Here is a 21,274-nt window from a genome sequence, read left to right on the forward strand (position 1 = left end):
ATGCTAACACATATATATGGAATTTAAGAAAAAAAAAAATGTCATGAAAAACCTAGGGGTGAAACAGGAATAAAGACACAGACTTACTAGAGAATGGACTTGAGGCTATGGGGAGGGGGAAGGGTAAACGGTGACAAAGCAATAAAGAGGCATGGACATGTATACACTACCAAACGTAAGGTAGATAGCTAGTGGGAAGCAGCCGCATAGCACAGGGAGATCAGCTCGGTGCTGTGTGACCGCCTGGAGGGGTGGGATAGGGAGGGTGGGAGGGAGGGTGACGCAAGCGGGAAGAGATATGGGAACATATGTATATATATAACTGATTCATTTTGTTGTGAAGCTGAAACTAACATACCATTGTAAAGCAATTATGCTCCAATAAAGATGTTTAAAAAAAATAAAAAATAAAAAAATAAAATAAAATAAAATAAAAAAATAAAGCTGTGCTGTCCAATAGAACTTTCTGCGATGATAGAAACACTCTATGCCTATATACTCTAGTCACATTTGCCTAGTGAACACTTGAACTGTGGCTAATGTGACCAAGAAGCTGAATTTTAAAAATTTATTTTAATTTAAATTCAAATAACCACACGTGGCCAGTGGTTATCTAGATAGCCTATTTACAATAAACAAATCTTTGAGGGACTTCCCTGGTGGCACAGTGGTTAAGAATCCGCCTACTAATGCAGGGGACATGGATTCGATCCCTGGTCCTGGAAGATCCCACATGCTGCAGAGCAACTAAGCCCGTGCTCCACAACTACTGAGCCTGCGCTCTAGAGCCCGCGAGCCACAGCTGCTGAGCCCACGTGCCACAACTACTGAAGCCTGTGCGCCTAGAGTCTGTGCTCCTCAACAAGAGAAGCCACCGCAATAAAAAGCCTGCGCACCACAAAGGAGAGTATTCCTGAAGACAGGAATAAAAACACAGACCTACTAGAGAATGGACTTGAGGATATGGGGAGGGGGAAGGGTAAGCTGTGACAAAGCGAGAGAGAGGCATGGACATATATACACTACCAAACGTAAAATAGATAGCTAGTGGGAAGCAGCCGCATAGCACAGGGAGATCAGCTCGGTGTTTTGTGACCGCCTAGAGCGGTGGGATAGGGAAGGTGGGAGGGAGGGAGACGCAAGAGGGAAGAGATATGGGAACATATGTATATGTGTAACTGATTCATTTTGTTATAAAGCAGAAACTAACACACCAAAAAAAAAAAAAAAGAAGGAAGTTTTTTTTTTAGAAAAAAGAATACCTTCATGATCTTGGAGTTGAGAAAAAATTTTTAAAGATGACACAAAAGAAATTAACTATAAAGGGGAAAATTATAAATAAGACTAAATTCAAGTTAAGGACTTCTTCCAATTTTAAAGTGAAAAGGCAAGTCACCAAATAGGAGAAAATATTTATAACACCTATAACTGACAAAAAGCCCATTAAAAAAAAATATATAAATATATTCTACAAACCAAGAAGTAAAAGGCCACTCAATCGGAAGATGTGCAAAAGATTTAAACAGGGTCAATTGTAGTAGCCCAGGCAAATAATAATAATATTAATAATGATGGTGGCTTTATCTAGGGTGATAACAGTAGGGTAGAGAGATGTGAATAGATTCAAGAGATAGTTACATGGTAGAATATTTATAATCATAAAACATTTGCTTTATTTTATGTTTAATTTTATTTATATATATATATATATAACTGTTCAATCAAAGCTTCAAATGTATTTTAATAAAAATTTCTGTGACTTCCCAAAAGTTAAATTCCTCATTCTACAGAAGGTGGTATTCTTTGTGTGAGAGTTTTCTTTTCCTCAGCAGACTTGTTAACCTACCAAGGAATAGAATATCATGACTAGAAAGTGATAACATAAGAATTGTTTTTTGAATTATCAGTTTGATGCATAGAGGTTCATCCAGAGCTCTTCTTTTTTTTTTTTTTTTTTTTCAGTACGTGGGCCTCTCACTGTTGTGGCCTCTCCTGTTGCGGAGCACAGGCTCCGGACACGCAGGCTCGGCGGCCATGGCTCACGGGACCAGCCACTCCGCGGCATGTGGGATCTTTCCGGACCGGGGCACGAACCCGTGTCCCCTGCATCGGCAGGCGGACTCTCAACCACTGCGCCACCAGGGAAGCCTCCGGAGCTCTTTAACCTAGGTTGGCCAAAGGGGTTTCTGGCTGTCACCCATTGCTAACGTGAAGTTCAGTCAAGGTGACAGCAATGAGCAAATTTCACTTCCTCCTATCATCCCAAGGTCCCAGGGTCCCCTTTATCCCACCCATATCTGAATGTAAGAAAGAGTCTTGGCCTATCTATTGCCATTGTTTTTCTCTGGCAGAGTGGCTGGGAGTATTTCGGACGCTGTTGGGCCACAACCAGGGTCTGAGAGCAGAGCGTCACGTGCAGGGGAGGTAGAAAGGGAATCAAGATTATACAACTGACCATCCAGGACCCTGAAAGGGCTCAGACTTGTTTCCAGTGAGTCAACCAAGACTGGGCCACACAAGATCTCGAATCCTGAAACCTCGTTTCCTACTCCCAAAGCACCAGGAAAATAATACAAACAAGGTATCTGAGCTTCCTAAAATGAGATTAAACTGCTTCCACCATGTAGGTTTCCAAAGCCAAATGAAGTCAGGAATCATTTTTCATAAACATACTAACGAACCATTCATTTCATATACACAAACTAGTAAGGCTGCATTACTCAAGGACTTTTCAATTCATTTTAGTGTGATTAACTGGGCTCCTAAAAGTAGGACTTGTTGGAGAGCTTCAATCGGACATTTTAGAAATAAGGGGGAAAGGTGAGATATTTCAGATTGCTCTATAACAAAGAAAGTAAGAACTCTCCGTGGAATATGGAAACATAAGTATAAACATTGTCAGTCATAACAGAGATTTCCTACTTCACAGTAGGAAAGTTAGCTTATGCAGGTTGGAAGTCTAGCTCCACCGATTCTAGCTTCTAAATATGCAACCTTTGGCAAATGGCTTCACCTCCCTAGACCTCAGTTTTCTGCCCTAAGCAGGAGAAAAGTGGATAATAAAGTTCTCACCTCATAGGATTGTTGTGGGTATTAAATGAGATAACCCATATAAAGAACTTAAAACAAAGGCTGGCACATTCAGTAATAGCCGGGGTCATTCTAATTCCAGAGGCTGCTGGTAGCCGCCTCTAGACTGGCTTGAAGTGTAAAGGATGTTTCAGATGCTGAACAGTGGTTTCCAGGAAGTTACCAGCCCCTGGGCTAGAGAAGGGCCTGATGCTTGAAGTCTTTGGGCTGAGTCAAGCGGCCCACTGCCCTCAAACCAGAGTTCTGCTGCCATCTAGTGTCCGGTGGCAGCAAATGCCTAAATTCCAAAGTCAAGGTCCCTTTCCTTGTGTCCCTCACTCTCTACTCCAGGTTCCAAGTCAGCAAAACCACTTGGCTTCCCCAAAGCTTCACGCTGTTTCACACTCTGTTTTGTTCAGGCAGCTTCCCGTGCCTGGTATGGCATTCTCTTCACCGTCTCGTGTGCCAGGCAAAAACACCCACTCGTCATATCCTCTAAGGAAGCTTTCCTGAGACACTTGGACTGCTCACTTCCTTCTTGCCAGCCGCCGTCACCCCGTATTAGCACATCTCTTCCAACACTACCTGTCTGCCCCCTTCACCCTCACCAAGGCTCCCCTGTGGACCCTCGCCCCTACCACAGTGCCTTGTGCCTAGCACGCACCAGCTACAGTTGTCCCTTGATATCCGCGGGGGGTTGGTTACAGGACCCACTAAAAGTCCTGACACCGACACTCAAGTATCATAGTCGGCCCTCCATATCTGCGGATGCGGAACCCAGGGATACCGAGGGACGACTGCATGTGTTTAATCAATGAATACATAGGACAGTAAAGTAGGAGGTGGAGTTGGGCATTCCTGATAGAACTGCCAGGAGCTCAGAAACAGCCCACTGTTACTGGCGTATAAATGCTTCATTGTCGATTGAATATCTGTAGCCCCTGCGTTGCTCCTTTGAGGTTAATAATTTCTCATTAGAAATAAATGCATAAACATACATCTACCAACAACCCAACAGTTCCACTTCTAGATATTTACCCAAGAGAAATGGACATCTACGTCTACAAAAGACTTGCTCAAGGATGTTCATAGTCACCACTTTATTCAGAATAGCTAATAACTGGGAAAGACCCAAATGTCCATCAACAGAGGAATGGAAAAACAAATTTCTGTATGTCCATTCAATGGAATACTATTCAGCAGCAAAAAGGAACTGAAGATAAGGCTCAATCTCAAAAGCGTTATGTTAGGTGAAGAAGCCAAACCCCCCAAAAAAGTACATAGGAATGATTTATAAATTCTAGAAAGAGAAAGTGTAATCTGTCGTGATAGAAAGCGGATCAGTGGTTGCCTGGGGTCTGGAGTGGGGAGATAGGTAGGGAATGGGCGGGGATTGACTGGGAAAGGGCAAGGTTTGTTAAAACACACCAAGGTATTTACATCTAAGATCTGCGCACTTATCTGTTATGTTAATTATATTAAATATTTTTTCCCTTTTTTCAGCAGAGACTGGCACAACATTGTAAATACTTCAATTTTAAAAAATAAATACATAAGAGGGACGGAGGGAGGTAGTGGGAAAAATGCAGTCTCGGCGCTTGCACTGCCGGCGGCGGTGGGCGGACCAGGTGAAGAAGGCCGAGAGGTGGGCGGGGACTACGGGTGGGGGCCGGAGAGCGCGGGCAGAAGGTAGCCGCCGGACATGCAGTTGCTCCTCTAGGACGCTAGGAGACGGCGTGGGCCCGGAAAGGGCTCGCCGCGGTGACCCGGGAAGAGGCGGCGAGGGGCGGGCTCGTGCCCGGGAGTCCATGTGGGCGCCGGCGCGGCACGGAGCAGCGCCGTGTCGCCATGGCGGAGCTGCAGCAGCTCCGGGTGCAGGAGGCGGTGGACTCTATGGTGAAGTGTCTGGAGAGAGAGAACATCCGGAAGATGCAGGTAGCGGGTCGGGGCCCACCCGGGGGGAGCCAAGGCGGTCCGGGATTCCTGGCCCCTTCCCGCAGCCGTCGCACGATCCCCAGCGCCACTGCCTCCCTCCCCGCAGACCCGGGTCGGGGTGTCCCTGGGGTCGTCGCGGCGTGCTCGGAAACTCGGCTCACCCTCAGACAGAACTTCTGGAGCTTCGGCTGAGCGGAAGAAATCTGTGCTTCCTCGCCATGCGCAATGCCGTCTGCCCCCAAGGCCAGGCCGGGGGAGAGGGTGTCCCCGGGGCAGGGTTAAGAAGCCCCTGGTGTAAGATGGTCAGCCTCCCCGACCTTCCCCACTTGCGCGGCCCCTTCTGCAGGTGAGCAGCCAGAGGCCCGGAAAGAGCACAGCCAGGGTGAAAGACCGGAAAGGGGACTGCGCTCGGCCTCCTCAATGGCGAGGTCATGCCCGGTTCTGTTGCACCGAACCTGGCACCACACAGCGCTGGCTTATGTGCTGTTCCGCTTTCATCTCCTAAATGTTTTGTGGCTGCTGGTCCAGCTTTCCTAACCGGATTGTGGGTTTCCCTTGTAAAGGTGCCCCTGGAGTCAGTGGACCAGTTGCTCCCTGGTGGAATGTAGGTTACTAGATTGCTGACCTCTGAACCCTGTGGTTTAGGCACCAGGTTTTCAGAGCTTGGCTTCATCTGACCCTCCACCACCTTCCCTGTCCACCCAGCCTTCGATTCAACAAGTGCCAATGAGCTAGCGGCAAGGAGGCTGTGAAACACTGCGCTAGGCACCGAGGATAATGTTCCTGTTCGTGGTTTTAAGGTCCTGATGTCTATTCTAAGGAGAGGTGCGGGTATGATGCTTCTCCTAGCCTCTGTTGCACTCCGTGGTCATCTCTGTCCCGGAGGCTTTACTACCTAACCTTCCTCTGCCCTCCCCCCACAGGGCCTCATGTTCCGGTGCAGCGCCGGCTGTTGTGAGGACAGCCAGGCGTCCATGCAGCAAGTGCACCAGTGCATTGAGCGCTGCCATGCACCTCTGGCTCAAGCCCAGGCCCTGGTGACCAACGAGTTGGAGAAGTTCCAGGTGAGGAATTCCAAACAGATGACTCTAGCCCTTGATGTTGCTCTTTTGCAGATGAGAAGCATTTGTTCAAAACTCTTAGCTTTAGTGTCTTGGTTCTGTGTTAACATTTGTGACAGTCCTATGGCCAACTACTCTTTACACAGTTTCAAATTTTGGAAAAAGTCCAGGAGATTGAGTGCTGTAAAAATTTCCCATAGAAACAATGTAAAAGGGAGTTAACCAAGGGAGTTCATGACCAAGAGCCTTATGTTTTTTTCCCCATAAATATCAAATACATATGTATACTGTACAGTATAAAGCTTTCTAAAACATATTAATTCATTCTTACAACAGCAGAATCCCCAGGAAAGTGGAATGGGCCAGTCTTTAAAGCATACAGATTAGAACAAGATCCTGCCGTCATTTTGTGGATATACCCACCCAGGATGCTCCTACTTGCTACACCCAGGGGGCAGCTCCTGTGTCACTAAAGAGCGGCCATTTATATGAAGAATTATTATTGTTGACTCACCGATGCCTGACTCACAAGCCTCTATGAGGTCACTAAGAGCCCCCGAACAGTATCCCTCTCTGGAGGTATCCACAACTTCCTTTTACTCCCTTCCTCTGGATATACTTTCCTGGAACTTGGGGAAGCAGGGCCCACCTCTGAACCAGTTTTCATAGCCTGGGATTCTGTTCAAATGGAAAAATTATATCTAATGTGGTACATTTTTACATTCTGTATAAAATTCTTCAAAATTACTGACACTATAAAAGAATAACTTCTCCAAGATCATGGAACTTCAGGGGGTTTCTTTGTGTTTGACACCTTATTTTACAGATAGGGTCTTTCAAAATTTGATTCTTGAATTACTGTACAACTTTCTTCTTCCATTCACTTTTTTTTCTTTCATAATTGAGATTTTATTGGTTGTTTTGAGGATCAGTACACAGACATTGCAATTTGTACACAATTCTCAACATACGTACCAAAAACCTAAAAATCATGTAGTTGGTGATTCTTTTCTGAACAGTTATTCCAGTGACTTTCCAGCTTAAAATTTGGGGGCAAATTTTCCTTCGCAGGATATCAAGTACCAATATCTTCAAATATTGATATGCTGTTACATCGTAAGTCCCACTAATTCACAATTTAATATCACATACACTACATACGCAAATTGTCGGTCGTTCACAGCACATTAACGGTTACTAGAAGAACTGGACTACCATGACCAAAGATGTTACAGAGTGCACAGTATTCTGCCCAGGAGAGCCAAGATCAAGGGGTGAGTGGTTTGCTTTAGGAAACAATTCTACCAAAAACAACGTGGGAAGAGAAGTAATTTAAAGTGTTTAAGACATTAAATGCACAAGTGACTCCAAACTGCCGTTTAGTATGCTTTGTATTATAGGATATAAAAGCTACCCTCCATCTGTGGAATGTTAAGCTGCCACCCAAGGCAATCAAAGCCTCCCATATTCAATATCCCACTATTTTCTGGTTGTACCAAAAAATAAACAACTAGCAAATGATTTCACCTCTGAAAAAAAAGCATTTACACTTAAAAAATGGGATGAGGTGGGATTCCTTCCTTTTTAAAAATGTTTCTAGAGCTACTAAAAAACTTGCATTTACAAAATAGTTGATAAAAATATTCCTTTGGATTGTACAAGAAGGGAAACAGGGACCCCTGATAGGACCAGGTGTGTGATATTAATCAGACTTGGCTTCTTTCTCTCCTGCTTCATCAGAAGCTGGGCTCTCCTCATTTTTAGTTTCTCCATTTTCTGCAGGTGAGTCTTCTTTAGCCTCTTGGTGAGCCACTTCAGCCTGTTTTCCCTTCGCTCCCCTTTTCCCTTTTGTTTGCACTTTTTTGTCGGAAGATTTATCCCTTCCTGCCGCCTTTTTTGGCTTCGTTTCCACTTTTGCAGGAGCCGGTTTAGCTGACAACCTCGCCGATCTCCTCTTGGGCTCCTCCTTCGCCGCTCCCTTGGCGGAGCTGACCTTCCTCTTAGGCATCGTCGCGGCGGGGCGGGCGCGCGCCAAGAGCCTTCGCGAAGCTGGGTTGCCTGGCCGCTGCCGCTCCCGCCACCCGAGCTGCTGGGACCCCTTCCATTCACTTTTCACTGCTCCAATCAGACTTACTTTTCCACTGTGCCAGAACCACTCTTGCCACTCCCTTCCATGGGAGTGGTCATTTCTCATTCTTCATCTTACTCAACCTACCTGCATCATTGACACAGTGGATTACTCTCCCCCTCCTTAAAAATCTGTACTCAGTTGGCCACCAGGATAGGATGGCTCACTCTCCTGGTTTTCCACCTCTCTCCCTCTCTCCTTTCTTGTTCTCATTTACTGTTTTTTTCCCTCTCCAACCTCTGAAGAGCACTGGAGTGCCCAGGGCTGTCCTTGGATCTTTTTTCTTTTCAATCTAGTTCTCTAGTCTCATAGCAAGTATCATCTATATGCTGACAACACCTACATTCATATCTTTAGACCAGCTTTACTCCTGATCTCCAGATTCATGTATCCAACTGTTTCCCCCAACATCTCCACTTATTTGTTTTGTTTGTCTCTCTCCCCTCACTGGAATATCAGTTCAATGAAGGCAAGAACTTTATCTGTTTTACTCATTGCTGTATTCCCCAACATTAGAAGAGTCCCTAGCACATAGTAGATGCTCAATAAATATTCGTGGAATTGCGTATTTTTCTGTAGCAAGTACAGCCCTTATAAAATCAAGGTGTTTGAAAGTCTATAGTTGAGTAACATTAGCCTCTAGTTCCTTCTCACCTCCTGGAAGGGGCTTCTGTACAATTTATTCTATTATTCACCTGCTTTCTAGTGACGCTTTCCCTGGGCCCTCGTGATGCCACCCTCTGTTTCAATCAGGACAATCCTGGTTAATTGCACGATAGTGTCACTTAATTGATCAAGATAACCCACGTAATACGTAGAAAAATACGTAGCACAGAGCCTGGCACGTGACAGGCATTTGGTAAATAAAGGCCAGCCTTTCAGTTCCTCTACCCTTTTCCCTCTTGCCGCAGGACCGCCTGGCCCGGTGCACTATGCATTGCAACGACAAAGCCAAAGATTCAATTGATGCAGGGAGTAAAGAGCTTCAGGTGAAGCGGCAGCTGGAGAGTTGCGTGACCACGTGTGTGGATGACCACATGAACCTCATCCCAACCATGACCAAGAAGATGAAGGAGTCTCTCTCATCCATTGGGAAGTAGATGTCTGCTATTGGCCATCGGGGCTGAAGGCAGGAGTCTATTTAAGAAGAGAAATGGGGATTTGGGTTTTCTAAGGAAAGTTTATGAATGAGGAAATTAAGGATGGCAGCAAGTTTAAGGCCTATATCACTTGCCTCTGGACACTGGTTCCTTTGTGTTTGAAACCTAGAAAGTGAAAAAACCTGGTGCTAAAATTGGGGTCAGAGATAGCACAGGAGAGTTTTTGTGATCCTGAATTTCACGTGGCAAGTGCTTTTCCTGGCAACAGGGAGCCTCCCTTGTACCAAACCAGAGCCCTCCAAGGTACCAGATTCTCTTAGTACACAGATACCAACAGGCTGGCAGGTTCATCTGACCTGCTTATGAGCTGGTGGAGTGTGAGGAGAGGTGTTTCTGTTTGTTGCCAACCTCCTGTTTACCAGAAGGATCACTACAACGTTTCCCACAAACTGGAAATAAAACAAAATCCATGAGGTCACTAATTTAGAAGGGGAAAGGGGGCTTCTGGGGATTTGTTTCGCGTGGTTTTGTTTTATATACAAGCGCATGAAGCTACTTTAAGATGTAGAGTTGGGAGAGGTAGTTTGGATAAAAACTCTGAAAGGGTCCTTGCGGATATTCATTTCTGGCCGTCAGGACATGGATGCGCATTTCTTAAAATTCTCACACATGACATCTTTCAGCCTGGAGACCCTGCAAAAATATAAGAAGCGCTATCACAATGGCAGGGGAAGCAAACCTTCCCTCTCACTGGCAGCCATGATGAGCCCTGAGGCTGTCAGCAGCAGAGTCAGCCGAGTGACAAGACAATCTTGCAGTGACACTCACCCTTGAAGGGAAAGGGGCTTTTGATTGTGCTATATGCTAGTATTCAAGAATGAACAGTGAAAGAGGAATTGTTAGCTGCTTAATTAAGAGAGTTATGAAGTACTGGCTTTGGAAAAATCTGGTTTTCATAAAACAAAATAGAATGAAAGCCTACACCCAGTATTGCTTACTTTGCCCCCTGTGATAACAGAGCTCTGTTGAAACAATCCCTTGGCAACACGAAGGTCAAAGGAGAAAAAGTAAGCAACTCGGGCAAGCTGTGACTCCTTTAGAGCAAAAAAAGGGACAGCCCTCCGTTACCAAATACTACTTTTGCGACATGCGTTGTTCTTGCCCCAGTTCTGGCACCTTATCGTTTTATTAAGGACCTTGTGTTTTTACCAACTTATTACTTGAAATGATAATATAGCCTGTCTGTTTGCTGTTTCAAGACTGTGATATATTTTCCTAGTGGTTTGGTTTTAAAAATACATAAGACTTAATTTTTCTTCCACTATTGTGTTTCTTTCCTTATATCTGGCCAGTGAATATATAACTTTGTCAGGATGCTTCTCTTTGTAATGTGTGAAATAAATTTAAGAGGTCCAGGGGAGTGAAAATTAGCTATATGTTATGGTTCGGATGCTTGTAAATGGGAAGAACTTTGAGGGCATGCTAGGGCACTACAAATTGAAGTCTGTTCATGTAAAAAGACAGAAACTATAAGGCTGAAAAAGAAATTCAATATCCACATCAGGTCTCTAGCTTCAACTAAACACAACAAAAACTGGAAAAGACAGGCAGTTATGACCCCTCTAAAGAAAATGCAATGCCTGGGATTTTGAGTACCAAGAGAGTACCAAGAGAGTACAAAATAGATGATGAGTTTAAGACTTTACTATCACTGGTATTTAAATAGAGTCATTCCTGAACATGAGGAATGAACTGAATCTTGTAGAACCATCCCCTACGTAAAATCACTAATGCTTTTCTATTTTGGCCTAAGTCTTCTATAATCCCAATTGTATCTGATTCGTAAATGTAGATGCACTTATTTTGGATAACTTAACTAGGAACAAGTCAGAGACCACTGTTTACACCTACACTCTTGACTTGAAAATCAATACCTCGTATTAGAGATCATTTGTGTGCTGCACTTCACGTTTTATACAGAGAGACAATGTACGTTAAGTGGGGGTTTGGAGGTATTGTTAACAAGCATTGCAGGACCGACCATGGGGAATACACTTCTGGGCTCTAGATTCAAAGGTTTGGAAATTGAGGCCCAATCACCCTCTCTTATAGTGCAGAGGTCACTCACTAACTGAGCTGTTACCAGAACCCTAGACTTAGCATGACATTCTCCTGTGGGAGTATAGGCAAACCTCCGAGATACTGCAGGTTCTGTTGGAGACCACCACAGTGAAGCAAATGTCTCAATAAAGCAAGTCACACATGAATTATTTGGTATGATCACAGATCACCATAACAAATGCGATGAAAAAGTTTTAAATACTGTAAGAATTACCAAAATGACAGAGAGACACCAAGTGAACAAATGCTGTTGGAAAAAGAAAAAATGGCACAAAGAGATTTGTTAGACTCAGGGTTGCCACAAACCTTCCTTCTGTTTAAAACAAAAACAAAAACGCTGTATCTGCAAAGCACAACAAAGGGCAGCGCAATACATGGACATATCCCCACACATGCAAAGAAATATTAGGGGCCCACTCCTCTAGAGCTTATTTTCATTTGGTGCATATGAATAAGATACATGTTGCAACCCACAAAGACACGGCATTAACCAGGTTCCTTCCGAAGCTAGAGGCGCACCCCGATTTTACGACGGGAAGGAACGGGGCTCCCGAAGGTCCCATCCCTCCGTCCTGGCCAATCGCTGGCGGCGCAACCGGAAGCTTGGGACTGATCGACACTCTCAGGCCTTCCCTAAGTATCGCGAGGTGAAACGGGAACGCGGCCGACAATCAATTGGCTAACGGGATGAGTGACGTCAGACGCAAAGCGCCGGGCCTACTGCTGGAGCGAGAGCGACGATTCGAGTTCTGTTTGGAGGCGTCTTTGAGCTCCTCGAGTAGACATCATGAGCAAAGCTCACCCTCCCGAGTTGAAGAAGTAAGTATGTGTGAGGGCCGTGCCCAAATGGCAGCTTATTTGTGTGCCTCGGGTTCCTTAGGTCCTCCGCCATTCCCGAGAGCGCGCCTGGCGTGCGTCTTCTGGTCTGTGGCCGACGAGATGCGGGCCGGTGTCCCGCGCTTCGGGGCCTAAGACCCGCTCAGACGTAGCATTTCGGCCCGGTGGGCAAGGTTACCAGAGGCAGCAAGGCGCCTCCGTCCGCCGAGTTGCATCCCAGGCCCGAGCTCCAGGCCCCGTCTCCCGCACGCTCTCGCTCGTTACTTGAACATTTAGAATGTTACCCTTTGTTGAACATCTTGAGTAGCATCATGTTCTAGATAAGGTGGCTGGAGAGTAATTCTGTAAGGAACTAAGGAGATGGGTGGAATGGAAGTGTTTGATAGTATCTGAGGAATCAAAAGACGCCTTAATCTTAGAGTGTGTTTGTAGCTGTTTCTTTGAGCTTTAACTTAGAAATCACATTCCTTTTTCTTGTTTTCTTGTTCTTAGGTTAAACTTGAGTGTCGTGTGATACCTTGCTGTGTGAGAATATTCATTTTTTCTAATTAGAGAAGGCTAGGTTGTTTGGGGGGCGGGGGTGGGGTTTGAACCCAGTAAAGTCAACTCAAAGTAGGATATTCCTACTTTAGATAAGGCCCATTTTAAAGTTTTAGCGTCCTCAAACACTTTTGGTTGAACTTAGCATGGGCCATGTTTCCTAAGTAACTTCTCTGTCTTGTTCAGTTGGATAGCACAAAGGATGGAAAATTGGTCCAAGGATCAGTTTGTGAGGCAGCCAGCCATCTGGTCTGCCATGTGTACAGTTCATTTATTATCAGCTCCATAAAGAAGTCAGGCTTAAGGAAAAGTTCATATTTAATGATTTTACACTTAAATGCACATTTGTATTGAAGCCATCTTTTGTGCAAAAACTCGTGTGTATTTTAGTTGGATCTGTTATAAATTTAAGACAATTACTAAATAAGCCTAACATTAAGAAAAAAAATTATTGCTGTGAAGATGCTTATCCAAGTTATCCTTTTATTGGTGAACTGGTAAAATCTTACATGTCCTCTGGCTTCATCAGGAACTGGTGAAATGGTAATTATTTTTTAACAGAAGGACCATTCTCTATTTGTAAGGTTTCCTTTTTGATTCTTAAGACATTATTTGAGAATTTCAGAGGATGAAACTAGTTTTAATACCTTTCTCTTCTTATCTCTAGATTTCATGAATTGTGAAATCCTGGCAGGTCTGCCTCCAAAATGACTTAATTTTTTTTCCTTTAATTTCTCACAAATAACCATCTTTTACATGTTTATACCATCCTCCTGGTTTAGCATAACTCAGTGGTTCTTAACTGAGGGGATGGGAGTCTGGTTCTATCAGCATCTAGTAGGAAGAGGCCAGGGTTGCTGCTAAAACTTTCTACAATGCACTGGATATCATGCAACAACAGAATTATCGGGCCCTAGATTTCAGTATGCTGAGGTTGAGATACCCTGGCCTAACCAAATTCTTAGTCCTGCTCTTAAAAGTCAATGCCAGGGACTTCCCTGGTGGCGCAGTGGTTGAGAATCCGCCTGCCAATGCAGAGGACACAGGTTCGAGCCCTCGCCCGGGAAGATCCCACATGCCCGGGACAACTAAGCCCATGTGCCACAACTACTGAGCCTACGTGCCACAACTGCTGAAGCCCACGTGCCTAGAGCCTGTGCTCCACAACAAGAGAAGCCACTGCAATGAGAAGCCCCTGCACCGCAACGAAGAGTAGGCCCCACTCACCCCAACTAGAGAGAGCCCGCTCACAGCAACAAAGACCCAATACAGCCAAAAATAAATAATAAATTAATTAATTAATTAAAAAAATAAAGTCAATGCCAGAGTAGTCTTTTTTTTTTTCTTCCAGTTTTTTTGAGATATAATTGACATACAGCACTGTGTAAGTTTAAGGTGTATAGCATAATGATCTGGCTTACACGTGCCACAGTAGTCTTGCCATTGGCTGGTTCTGCTGCAATAACTTATTGCTGTATACATAACAAAGTCCAGATTTCTTGACCCAACATTCAAGCTCGTCCATCAGAAATCCAGGCACCAAATATTACACACACTAACATTTGAGTGCTGTGTTCTCCAGCCAAACTGAACCATTTGATTTTGCTCAAACTTTTTCACTGCTGTGACTTTGGAAATTTTACTTAACCTTTCTGAGCCTCAGTTCCCCATCTATTAAATGCTGATTAATTATTAATAAATAAGTATTATTAATTTGTATGTATGTAATTTATAAAAGCCATCATAGGATTAAATAAGCTCATGTGTGTTATATTTGTTTTATATAACATATCCTATTAAAATAGATTATTTTATATATCATACTATATCTTTTTATTTGTAAAAACCTATCTTCTTACACCTTCCGTCAGCCCCTTTCTCTTATTTATCTTTGAATTCTCCCATGATTTATATTAAAATTGAATGAAATTTCATGTTTTTTAGCCTATAACTGGAAGAGGTAAAAACTGGTTTGACTACATGTCTTCATATTCTCATACTACCCTGCTGAGATGGAATTTTCTTGTTTAATTCAGGTTATTTAAAACTTCAAAATACGCATTTATTTTGCTAAAGCGTAATTATGTGTTGAAGACTATCCTGAACACTTAAGATTGATGTTTAATATTAAATAAACAACACTACGTATTGTCTCAAATATAAAATAAAATAAAATACCTATTGGATTGGGTATAGTTTGATTACCTTCTGGTTTCTTCACAACTTTGTTTGGTTTTGGAAATAACTAAAAATATAACCAAATCTTTGTTTTTCTGTTATGGTTGTAAAATCCTGTCATTGAAAGTTAGGTCAGTATTGAACAACAAGAATGGTTTGTAATTCACATCAGTATAAAGATGCAATTTAATGTACATTAATATATTGTAAATCCATTCCATTTTTGTTTATCTTCCCTTCCCAAATCAGATTGCTCAGTTAGTATAAGTACTAACTGTGGTAGCCCATCACTCTCTCATCCTTTACCACAGTACAGTTTTTACTCTTTTAAATTTCATTATTCCTATTGTGTATATTTTAACAGATTATCCTGACTATACCTACTTTAGTGCTTACTTGTGCTTAAATTTTTTTAATTAGTTATATAATCTTTACCCCTTTTGCTTTTTCAGATTTATGGACAAGAAGTTATCATGTAAGTCTTTTTGGTTTTTTATTTTCGGGCCTTTTTTTTTTAATGCTAAATTCCTTTTTACATGTGCCTTGGCGGTATATAATGTTTGAAGGAGCAACATTATAAAAATTCAAAGCACACAGAACCTCTAATTCATATCCATTAATTAAGCAGGTTTATCAAAATTCTAACTAGACAGTTTTATTTACTTAATTTCTGATACTTAGGAAGTTTCACAGTACTTTAGACTCTTCATTATTTCATATAAGCCCTCTCTCACTTTGATAAAATTAACAGTATTTTCTATTTGAAAACTTAACTTTTTTCCTTTAAACAAAGGACAGACAAGGACTAAAATATAACCTGTACAGTACTCGAAGTATATAGGGATTAAGACCATGGCTTTAGGGGCGAGCAGCCTTCAGTTTGAATTCCAGCTGTACCCCACAGTAACTGTATAATCTTGAACCAGTTATTTAAAAATGCTATACTTCAGTTCCTTCATAAAAAGTCAGGATAATTCTACTTCATAGGATTCTTATAAGTTTAAATGTGGAAGTAAATGTAAAATGTTTAGCCCAGTGCTTGGCATATAGTAAAGATAGTAGATTATACATCTCAAATACCTGGGTTTTATCTCACCTAGTTTTTTTAATTTATTGGGTTGCTCTGGGTCTTTAGTTGTGGTGGATGGGCTCCTTAGTTGCAGCAGGCGAACTCTTAGTTGTGGCATGCACGTGGGATCTGGTTTCCTGACCAGGGATCAAACCTGAGCCCCCTACATTGGGAGTGCAAAGTCTTAACCACTGTGCCACCAGGGAAATCCCGATCTCACCTAATTTTTAATGAATAGTTTAGTTGATGATTAATGGTCAGTTTTATTAAAATGTCTTTTTCCCTTTACACAGTGAAATTAAATGGTGGCAGACATGTCCAAGGAATATTGAGGGGATTTGATCCCTTTATGAATCTTGTGATAGATGAATGTGTGGAGATGGCAACTAGTGGGCAACAGAACAATATTGGAATGGTGGTAAGTAAAGACACAAGATTTCTCTTAAGAGATTTCATTTTTCTTTTGGAATAAGCATTAACGTCCCTTCTATCAAACTCTTGGGTTAGACTGAAGTTAGGCAAATTTCAGGCAAGATTAGACATTCCGTCTCCCTTTTAGTTTAATTTAATGACAGTTATTCAATTGTGATAATATCCCAGTTACCTGTAGGTTAGATCCGAATCTTACACGAACCCACTGAGGTCCTTAGACTTGAAATGGGTGTTAGAAATCATTTTTGAGCTTTATTCTATAATAGAGACACATACTTATTCCTTCATTAGAGCAGTAGTTCTCAATCTTAGTTGTATTTTAGAATCAAATTAGTCTGGGATGCAGCCTAGAGTTTTTTAAAGTTCCCCAGATGAAATGGTACAGATGAACTTATTTGCAAAGCAGAAATAGAGACAAAGATGTAGAGAACAAATTTATGATTACAGGGGCCGGCAGGCAGGGGTGATTTGGGAGATTGGGATTGACATAAAATAAGCACTGTGTGTAAAATAGATAACTAATGAGAACCTACTGTATAGCACAGGGAACTCAATACTCTGTAATGGCCTCTATGGGAAAAGAATCTAAAAAGAGTGGATACATGTATATGTATAACAGATTCACTTTGCTCTACAGCAGAAACTAACACAACATTGTAAACCAGCTATACTCCAATAAAAAAAATTTTTTTTAAGTTCCCCAGGTGATTCTAATGTAAGGCAAAGATTAACCAGTGATTGAGAGCAATTACAATCAGTCATTGAGGAGTTTTTTTAAAAGCAAGCAAACAAAAATTATGCCTAGAGTCCACCTCAGAGCAATTGAAACTGTATCTCTAAGGGTGCTGCTCTCTTTTTTTGTTAAAAGATACTGTGTAATTTTAACGTGTAGTGAGGATTACTGCTTATCAAACTTTAACATGCCATGAATTCCCAGAAAATCTTGTTAAAATGCAGATCCTAATTCAATAGGTATGGGATGGAACCTGAGATTTTGCATTTCTAACAAGTGCCCATTTGATGCAGATCTGCCAGGTCACAGATCACACTTTTGGGATTTAATTGTGTATATAATTAACCTAGATTTTCTGGTTTATCACACTCAAAAAGTAGTCAAGGTAAAAGTTGCAAGGGATACAATGACAGCCATTCACATGGAAGAAAACAGGAGGAAAACAGATGCTGATTTCTTAATCATAGGAGCAAACGTTTCTGCATTCAATAGGCCATAGTGGTATGACTACTGAAGAAGAGTTGTTGATGTTTGTCAGCAAGACCCAGACTTTGAATTCCACTCTGCCCAACACAGGACAGTATACCCAGTAAGTGTTAAGTCTGAGTTACCTTGGCAAGGTGAATCAAAACAGACAACTTAGCTTTAGCAAATCATTGAGCATGTAGACCTCGAAGAGGTGGTAAGAGTTCCTAATCATTAGCCATGATTTTGCCTCACTTTTTAAAGTTTGAGCAGTAAAAGGGTATAATTTTTTAATCACCCTTTCCAAGGCTTGTGTTATTGCTTATTTCAAGTGTATTTCCATTACTGCATTTTGAAAAGCAAATCAGTAGTCAGGGTTAGAGAAACAACTTGGAATCTCTAGCTATGAGACTCCCCGCCCACCCCCACACGTTTCATGTAAATCTGCCTTCTTTCCAGGTACAGTCTCCTTGAGCTTCTGTTAAAAATGAATAAAAGTATGGGCAAATCATTAGCAGCAGTTTCTTATAAAACAGTTTTAAAATACCCCAAGATTTCCCCCTAGCCATTCCTTTTACAGATTAGGAAATCCTCATTCTAATAGAGGGTAGATTAGGATTTTGGTTCATATCTGAACAAATTTGCTAAAAAAGGATTCAAGAAGGAATTGACATCTAAAGTTCTTAACTTGGGAAGATAACTTTTTAGAGAATGTGTGGCACTTCTCGAAATTTTTATCAGAGAAGGAATTGAGCCTAGATCATGGGTCTTTCTCGTAATTTTCTCCCTAAATTTTGATGGGCTTAATTTTCTTTACACGGAAATTGGTTAAAAGCAGTGTCCTCCCAAGTCATTCAAATAATGAGCACCTACTTACCGTGTTAGGCAGTCTGTTCCTCCACCTATGATGGCGGTTGTGTGACTAAAAATTAAAGTCTTGTGTTAGTAGGTGCTAATTCTTGTGGCTGAGTTCACTTTGAAAATGAAATAATGATAATATATCAATTGTCTTTAAAAAACAGTCTAAAGAAAATGGAAGGATGGCTTTTCTAAGGAAAAGAGGGGAAACCAGTTACAGTTTTGTTTTTTCACAAGTTGTTTGGCTAAGGAGACAGTTACGTTGGCGTCATTACTCCCTTGTCCAATCAGTGACCCATTGAGGCCATTGAAATTACTTAATAGTATTAAATTAAGAATAGTATTAAGAATGTGTGTATTCTGAAGGGGGTGGGGTAATTTGTTTGGGGGATCTGTCAGGTGGATAATTACATAACAATGTCTCGACTAGCCTCTTATCTTTTGAGACATCCCCAGAGTAGTCAGTAGCATCAACTCTGTCTTATTTCCTAAAGATTCTACTCCACTCCAAGGTTCCCCTAAGAATGTAGTAACAATTGTGTCTTTTTTTGATGCTACATATTTCAGGTGATCAGGCTCTGTGCTTCTGTAGCTCCATATTATGTTTGTATTCTTTATTAGGCAGTTGTGCCCTCGCAGGAGACTTTAAAAGCCTGAGCAACACTTTGCCAAAACTTAGTATTGAAGCCCAACAAAGGAGCAATACGGAATTCGGGTTCCAGTTTGATTTGGAGAATCATGTTGTTTAGCTTTCTTCTTTTCCTAACTTGTAAGAAGAGTAAGAGTCTGTAGTTTCCTTCAATCCCCATTGTCATTTTCAGGGCCTTGTTCTCTTTAATGCAGCTCTTTAATTCTTTGCCACCTTCTCACCATACTCATTGCTGTTTGTCTCTGCCAGGCTCCAAGACACTTGCCCACCTGTCACGTTCCTTTCCAGTCTGTCAGCTGCGGTAATCACGTGGAGGTTCATTTGTTTACTTAACAGTACTTGCTGAACCTTTTGTGTGTCTGCCACAGCTTAGGCACTGGGGATGGTGCACCAAGCAAAGTCCCTGCCTCATAGAAATGACACTGGAGTGAGGAAGATAGTGAATAATAGTGTACGTAGTGAATAAAGCGAGTAGAATGAGAGGAGAGAAGAACCAGTTACAGCTATTTTTACACCACCTGCCTACAAGCATAGCTCCGCTTTGATCTTACTCAGAATGCCTCCATTTCTAATAAATCGTTCCACATCCCTCATCCCACTCCTGTCCTTTTCACCTATCCAGCTCTACTTGAACTGATCTGTGATTGCATTGCCTACAGTCCACCAGGCGCTCCTTGTTTTCATAGTAATTCTCATTATTCTCCTTGTTTTCATAGTCCCCTTCCAGTTTGACTTACTTTTCTATCCCTCTTTACCAGCCATTGCCAGCCATTTCACCTATGCTGTCATGAGTATCCTGGCTTATCTTTTATAGAATGGCTACTATATCAGGCACTGTGCCCCTGGGGCCTTTTCTTTATAACTTTTCTTCCTGCCTCTAAGTCTCCCCCACCCCCATTCTCTTATATACGCTTTTGGCAAAACATTCCCCCAGCTCTGAAACTGTCACTGGTTCATTGTTGGTTTCATGATGCTTTCCAAACACTTTTCAGATTGGTGTTTGAGGCCTTTTAAGATTAGGTGCGAACTGTCTTTGTTTACCACTTCCTTCCATAACCGTTTACTTTATTCAGATTAGATTTTTCCTTATCCCCTTACACTTTTTCATCTCAGTTCTGTCTAGAATTTCCTATCTTCCTGTCAAAATTGTACCCAATTTTCAAGACCCAGCTAAAATGTCATCTTCAGAAATCCTACTTTTTCCAACTTTCATCCTGGTTTGTTCCCTCAATGATCTTATACCCCTAAACTGATTGATGTATTCTACTGTACCTATTTTTCCCACTAACTTATGGATCCCTTAGGGGCAGGGATGGGCATGTTCATTTGAGTCCTGCAGTTTAAGTGAAATGGGTCATTGGAGACTGGTCTCAAAAAGGTACTTGTTAGCCTTCGATCTAGATGTGCATCTCATTATGAAGGGCTTAGTGGCTTCATGTCATTATTAAAAGACTGGAATTATTTTGTGTTCCTGTGACCAGGAAAAAAGCCTCACAAACTGACATTTAATAACCGAAAAACCATTAATGATTTGATGAAATCAAATCATTTTAATCATCATTGATATGTCTGTTAAATGAATTGTGTTCTTTTCAAATTCATTTTCTCTTTCTTAGGTAATACGAGGAAATAGTATCATCATGTTAGAAGCTTTGGAACGAGTATGAACAATGGCTGTCTTCACCAGAGAAATCAACTGCTTCCACGTGTCCTCTCTCCACATTTTACTACGATGAAAATTGGGTCGTGTACATTTTCTTACTGAACTTTTTTGTTAAATAAACTTCTGTAATAGTCAAAAATGCTTTCTCAGCTGTTCTGAACATAAAAGATTTGCTCTTATTCTGATTTTTTTCTATCATGACCTGTTCCTGGTTGTGACTGATTTGTTCACGGGTGTTGTTTTTTGTTTTTTCTGGTTTTTGGCCATGCTGGGTCTTCGTAGTTGCGTGCAGGCTTTCTCTAGTTGCAGTGAGCGGGGGCTATTCTTTGTTGCGGTGCACGGGCTTATGGTGGCTTCTCTCGTTGCAGAGCACAGGCTCTAGACGCTCGGGCTTCAGCAGTTGTGGCGCACGGGCTTAGCTCTACAGCATGTGTGA

At 42.1% G+C, this 21,274-nt stretch overlaps 2 protein-coding genes and 1 pseudogene across 3 annotated transcripts; 2 read left to right on the plus strand and 1 right to left on the minus strand.

Moving 5' to 3' along the window:
* Nucleotides 1-4,744: 4,744 nt before the first annotated feature.
* On the plus strand, nt 4,745-10,714 carry FAM136A (family with sequence similarity 136 member A). The gene is made up of 3 exons (XM_030877488.3): nt 4,745-5,004; nt 5,928-6,068; nt 9,105-10,714. Exons 1-3 carry the CDS (start codon nt 4,918-4,920, stop codon nt 9,291-9,293), a joined length of 417 nt encoding a protein of 138 aa, XP_030733348.1. The 5' UTR covers nt 4,745-4,917; the 3' UTR covers nt 9,294-10,714.
* On the minus strand, nt 7,300-8,092 carry LOC115864084 (non-histone chromosomal protein HMG-14 pseudogene; annotated as a pseudogene).
* A 1,396-nt stretch (nt 10,715-12,110) lies between the features above and the next one.
* Nucleotides 12,111-21,056, plus strand: SNRPG (small nuclear ribonucleoprotein polypeptide G). Of its 2 annotated transcripts, XM_030877486.3 has the most exons (4): nt 12,111-12,233; nt 15,422-15,444; nt 16,332-16,456; nt 20,792-21,056. In XM_030877486.3, the coding sequence occupies exons 1-4, from the start codon at nt 12,202-12,204 to the stop codon at nt 20,840-20,842; spliced, it is 231 nt and encodes a 76-aa protein (XP_030733346.1). In that variant the 5' UTR covers nt 12,111-12,201; the 3' UTR covers nt 20,843-21,056. The 2 variants fall into 2 exon arrangements, with proteins under 2 accessions (XP_030733346.1, XP_030733347.1); XM_030877487.2 differs by lacking the exon at nt 15,422-15,444 and having other exon boundaries at nt 12,119-12,233.
* Nucleotides 21,057-21,274: the final 218 nt, after the last annotated feature.

Source organism: Globicephala melas, chromosome 12, assembly GCF_963455315.2.
Source record: "Globicephala melas chromosome 12, mGloMel1.2, whole genome shotgun sequence".
Taxonomy (NCBI): Eukaryota; Metazoa; Chordata; class Mammalia; order Artiodactyla; family Delphinidae; genus Globicephala; species Globicephala melas.

Excerpts from the sequence above, each read along its gene's own strand:
- FAM136A (XM_030877488.3), top strand. The coding sequence starts at position 4,918 with ATGGCGGAGCTGCAGCAGCTCCGGGTGCAGGAGGCGGTGGACTCTATG. Across the intron at positions 5,005-5,927 it reads AGAACATCCGGAAGATGCAG|GGCCTCATGTTCCGGTGCAG; the intron begins GTAGCGGGTCGG and ends CTCCCCCCACAG. Across the intron at positions 6,069-9,104 it reads ACGAGTTGGAGAAGTTCCAG|GACCGCCTGGCCCGGTGCAC; the intron begins GTGAGGAATTCC and ends CTCTTGCCGCAG.
- SNRPG (XM_030877486.3), top strand. The coding sequence starts at position 12,202 with ATGAGCAAAGCTCACCCTCCCGAGTTGAAGAA. Across the intron at positions 15,445-16,331 it reads TATGGACAAGAAGTTATCAT|TGAAATTAAATGGTGGCAGA; the intron begins GTAAGTCTTTTT and ends CCCTTTACACAG. Across the intron at positions 16,457-20,791 it reads AGAACAATATTGGAATGGTG|GTAATACGAGGAAATAGTAT; the intron begins GTAAGTAAAGAC and ends TCTCTTTCTTAG.